General features: G+C 32.1%; 1 protein-coding gene across 1 annotated transcript; it reads right to left on the bottom strand.

Moving 5' to 3' along the window:
* Positions 1-1613: 1613 nt before the first annotated feature.
* Positions 1614-5088, bottom strand: LOC133290219 (transcription factor BIM2-like). The gene is made up of 7 exons (XM_061488281.1): positions 4893-5088; positions 4614-4710; positions 4393-4462; positions 4190-4285; positions 2994-3421; positions 2014-2131; positions 1614-1880 (listed from the first exon to the last, which is right to left on the bottom strand). Exons 1-7 carry the CDS (start codon positions 4987-4989, stop codon positions 1770-1772), a joined length of 1017 nt encoding a protein of 338 aa, XP_061344265.1. The 5' UTR covers positions 4990-5088; the 3' UTR covers positions 1614-1769.
* Between the last annotated feature and the right edge of the window lie 615 nt (positions 5089-5703).

The following is a 5703-nucleotide window of genomic DNA, read 5'->3' as shown; positions in this document are numbered from 1 at the left end:
ATATAAAAATCGTAAAAAAGTGGAACAAATTGATTGTTTTTTTAAAAAAAGAAGTTTGAAATGAATTGTGTATCTCACTTGTGTGTGACTTTCTATTTTAAGAAATTCAGCACAACAAATACGATTTCATGCTTTCAAATTAGGGTTTAATAAGAGTTATGTTGTAAGAAAAGTGATTGTGTTATGTTATAGAGATTCGTTTTACGTGCCAGAGTTTTTTTTTTTTTTTTGGTTTCAAAAATTGTGGGTTCCACAAAATGTTGTGTGTGTAGGAAAGTTGTTGTGGTCATGTTAAATTATAGATACAAAACCCTTCAAATTATATGATACTCATATTCAATGCATGTTAAGAGTTAAGACTCGGCTATTTGACTATTTTGCCCTTCATTAATTAATTAATAACTATTTTGCCCATGATTCGAAACTATCTACCAATCTGCCTCTCTTTAATCGACTAACTTGAATTTTTAATCGACTACATGGTTGTTGGAATATTTAATCGACTAAATCTCCCTACTTAATCGATTAAAAAATCATATGTTTTCCTTTGTTGTCTGTTGGGAGATTTAGTCGACTAAATAGGGAGATTTAGTCGATTAAATCTCCCAACAGCCATTTTTGCCTGTTTTGACCATTTAATCGACTAAAAATGCAAGGTAGTCGATTAAAGAGGGGCAGATTGGTAGATAGTTTTGAATCAGGGACAAAATAGTTATTAATTAATTAATAAGGGACAAAAGGGTGAAAAAGCCGTTAAGACTCTCTTCTCCTCACATTACAAATGTCTCACCTAACTTAGATAATATACATTGAATACAACTATAAAAACATTAAGAATAAAAAAATAAACTAACTATTATGAGTATTTTTAGGGATGGGCTAATTATTAGATAAATATCATTTTACATATCGGTTTGTTTTTTCTAAAGTTACTTTAGATAATTTTATCTAATGTTCATCGAAACGACGTCGTTTTGGAGCAGAAATCATGGTGTTTTTATAATTTTAATTTATTTCAAGGTTATAATAGTCTTTATCATTCTAATTTTTTAATTTTTCAACCCCAAAATAACATCGATTCGATGAACATTAGACAAAATTGTTTAAAGTAACATTACATACTTTTTTCCTTTATATATATAATAATAAACTATTATCACTAATCTTCTACTTGAGCTGATAGCAAGTTTCGAAACAAAGACAAAAATATATGATATTAATATTATTTTCACATAATACTAAATTAAACTAACTCATAATGCAGAAATATTTAGGTAAAATGAAATACATTACATTTAGAGGAAAAAGAGATGCAGTGTGTACGAAAGTCTAATAATATTATTTCTCAGCTAATAGGCTAAAAGAATAATGGTTATCAATTTTATCGTTTATGAGTAGAACATTCTTCTTTTGGTGATACTGCTGGAACAAATTCTGGATACAAAGTTTGTTTTGGGCTTTGCCCCTTTGAGGTAATAAAAAAAAAAATCTGGATACAAAAGCAATTATGTCAGTTCTGGTGAACATAGCCTCCAATAATCAGCATTGTTGCAAAAAATTATCCATTAAAAAAATATCAAAACCATTAATGAAAAATTCACAAGCATATGTAACATTTTATTTCAGAGTGTCCTAGTTTCAAAACCAGAATCATGAAAATATACATTTTATCTGGATCTAACCAGCATGACAAAAATGACCTGACTGACCCATCCAATTTCTCTCAGCTGATGAGCAAAAAAAAAAAAAAAAATTTAACAAAATGAACACTAGCTCGCTTCTCTTCTAAGCCTCTTCAGACTTTGCTCAGAATCCTCACTGCAGTAATCAACTCCTGAACATGGAATTGCTTTATTGCTCACAAATTGGTTTTCATGACCCTGAACAAACAAACAATATTTGGTATTATAAAGATGACTTCAAAAAAGATTTTGATGCCATGTCAGGTCTGCATACTTAGAACATATAAACAAACTTTGTAGGCCAAAAAATGAAAAGAAAGTACAAACAAACCTTTGAGGGGGTCAACCCAGTATTTGCTCGTCTACCAACATCAATTTGCACCGAGACACTAGTCCGGGACAAATCCACACCGGAAGATTGCAGCGCTTGCGTCAGAGTATCTAATATTCTGTTAAAACACAAAAAATCCAATCAGTAATTCATATGTAGAGAATCCATCGTTCTTCGAGAAGACTGAATCTGATTCAATTCATATGAAATATAGTAACTAACTTAGCAGACTCAGCAGAGTCTAAGCTGTCTCTGACAGCTAACTATACCAACTAAAGCTAAGCATGACAGAAGAATAACTGAACAAGTATATATAGAAGAAGATATATGAAGCTATACTGTACACTAATACAGTAATCTCTGTCATGAACTAATCATCCTAAAAGTTTAAATTGTTCGGTCATACATGAATGGTTTTACATTATATTTCTAATACGCTCCTTCACATAAAGGCCCCGACTTGAAGTCCGGATAATGCAAGAGACCACCTACCTCATGCTGAAATTAAACATTTTATCAATAGAATGGGCGCAACAAGGATTGAACTACAGACGATTTGGTCATAAAGGCTTTCATATCATATCATAAACCAGTTTATCTCTAAAACTTAAATTGTTGAGCGATAATACATGAATGATTTTATATTATATTCTTTAAAAGGTCTTTGAAAAAGGTTGAGGCAGAAGAGCAAGAAATGAAGAAGCTCACACTATGACTCAAAAAAACTCATTACCTAATTTCCTTTTTTATTTAATTATTTTTTTTCTAAAAAAGCAGGGGATGGGGGGAATGGCTGTTCAGTTCAGTCCAACTGAAAAGTAGAATCATGATAACCTCCAAAAGAAGATGAAGACATTAGCATTTCCTTATGCACACACTGTTCACACTATCTAAATAGAGAAGTTTAATTTCAAGCATATAATTAACATGGAATCAGTGAAGAAAAACTTCTATGAACTTAAAAAAAAAAAAAAACTGACCCCTGAGAATAGGCACTTGAGATGCTCTCTGATCCACTTTCAATTGTCAGCTCCTCCTGTTCCTTCAATGTATTATCTGGAACAGTATAGTTTACCTTATCTGGTTTACTAAACCACATTTGAGGCTGGGTATGGGACGGCATGTCAGCATTAGATACAGGTTCCTGCAGATGTTGGGTTACCATACCACTGCTAACTACTGGGTCAAACATGTCCAATCGCATTTGCATGGTCAGGGGAACTGCTTCTGTAGCTGAACCAGGTATGGTGCCCTTCTGAATAGTTGTTGTGGAGAAGTCAGACTCTAATGGGTTCTGTACATTTTTTATTAATGATGGAGAGACATCATTATTTTTCTCATGAACAGACCCATTTTGTATAGCTTGAGAAGGATCTGTGTTATTTTCAGCAAGCCCATGATGATTCCTCTGATAAAAACAATAAAATTTAGATAGACAGCCATTGTTACTATTCCTAGGCAATAAGTCACAACCAACCATTGAGAAAAATATATCACTGAAGTTGCTACAATACAATCCCTGAACTCATTCAAATATGCATACTGGGCTACTGTACTGGCACTGGAAGAAAAAGAATATTGTAATTTAAAAAAAACAAACAAAAAAACCCTGCAGGCAGGCACATGAATTTGAAGAAACAGCATAAGACCATAAGATGGTAAAATCCTATGCATGAAATGAACTTAAAATTTTGTATGGGAAATTTTAGGCAGTTGGTACCATGAATACATGAAATATGATCAAGTACATCGGTGTCCTAGAATCCATGTAGGCAAATCTACTTAGTGGGAAAAAGGCATGGTGGTTGGTTTTGTTTCTTTTCCAGTCTGTATAAAAATGAATCCTCATACAATTAGACAATCACAAGTTCGACAATGCTATGGAACTTTGCATCTGTCTCCCAAGTTCAGTGAACCGAATAGCACCAGGTCAAATCAGAGTGCCATTTAAAGATCCAATTGTAAATGAGGTTGCATAAAACGTCTGCATATAGACTCAATCACCTTCTTGCATAAAGTATCATGGCACATTAATGAAAGGTGTATTGAATACCAACATTCATATGAATGCAGACTTAAATAGTCATGCATTGCACAACATTTCATAAATCAAGGTGCAAATAAAACATAGACACTCAGGAATATGCACGCATGACACCATTCCAAATAACTTTACCCATGGAATCAATTTCGTTGGCTCCTGATTCCACCCTTCATAAGACTGTTCATAAATTTGTAATTTTTCTTGCAGGAACTGAATATACTCAATAACCTGCACATAAAAAGAAGAAGAAAAAAAATCAAATTTCTTAATTTAGTATACAAGAATATAAATAATCTTCAAGATGTGCACAACAAACAAATTATTGAATGAAGTACCTCCAACAAGAAGGAGGCCTTATCTCTTTTTTGATCATTTTGAGGTATGATATCTCTCAGAATCTGAAATCTGGCTCACAAATATAATTCTTAATATTATTAAATATTAATATAAGAATTACAGCAAATTTTCACTCAAATTCTATATAAAAACAATTAAATATAATAAAAAAAAAGCAATTTTTTTGAAAAGAGATAGAGAGAGAGAGAAGAAAGCTTGCCTTTCGTTAATCTTGCTCCTTCTACGTTGCTCAGTCTCTGAATGCTTTGAACGATGTGGGTTCCCCCTCTTCCCCCTGCTAGGTTCATCCACCTTCACTGCCAAGTCACAACGTAATATTAATATTTTAAATTGAATTTGAATTGCAGCATGCACTTCAAGTGAAAAAAAGAGAAGAAATTTGAGACACCCATCAATTAATCAAACGTGAAATCCTTTAGGGTGTTGCACAATCAAACCACTAAGACAGAGAGACAGAGAGAGAGAGAGAGAGAGAAACCTTTGTTGAGTGAGGAAGAGCTGTTTCCAGTTAAGAGCTCTTCGTCGTCGTCGTCGTCCCCCAATTCTTCTTGATGCCCTTTTGCAGACCTAGCCATCTCCTTCTCCAGATGCAAAAATTTTCCCGAGAAAATCCAAACAGAAAGAAAATGCAAAAGGAAACGAGCAGTGTGTGCTTAGTAATGTTCTCACCCTAGTACTTCCAAGCACAATGCCAACAGCATTCATTGCCTTGTTAAAAATTAAAATTTTTTCTTTATCAAATTAATAGAATCTAAATATATATTGGTTAAACTTAATAGGAGATACAAAACCCTAACTAAACTGATAAACTTTGATACAATAATTTATTAATATATGACTTATAAAAATATATAATATATTAGTTAAGTTTAGTTTTTTTTTTTTTAGTAATTTTTTGGTTTATTTTAGTTGTTATTTTAAAAAAATAAGAATCAATCAAAGATTAGTTTTCTTTAACTTACCCGTTGTATGAGAGAAAAAATAAATATTTTAAGGATTTCAACAAAAATGTTTTTGCTTATAATACATTTTTTTCGAAGGCCCCGAAGAAAACTACACAAATCCAAAATTTATTAATTTTATGGGGGTTTTATAAGAGTTATGTTGTAGGAAAAGTGATTGTGAAATGTTATAGAGATTCGTTTTGCGTGCTTTAATTTTTTTTTTTTGCTTTAAAAAGTGTAATCCCATAAAATATTGTGTGTAAGAAATTTTTTTATATCATGTGACATAATAGATAGAAATCCTGTTTTATTGAAGGAGACCAAATTAGTTTGGTCATGAAAACT

This window comes from Gastrolobium bilobum, unplaced genomic scaffold (genome assembly GCF_033153095.1).
Source record: "Gastrolobium bilobum isolate Gb01-03AN ecotype WA unplaced genomic scaffold, APGP_CSIRO_Gbil_v1 utg17055, whole genome shotgun sequence".
Classification (NCBI taxonomy): Eukaryota; Viridiplantae; Streptophyta; class Magnoliopsida; order Fabales; family Fabaceae; genus Gastrolobium; species Gastrolobium bilobum.
Note: the sequence above shows the minus strand (reverse complement) of the source record. Positions and strands in the feature narration are given on the sequence as shown.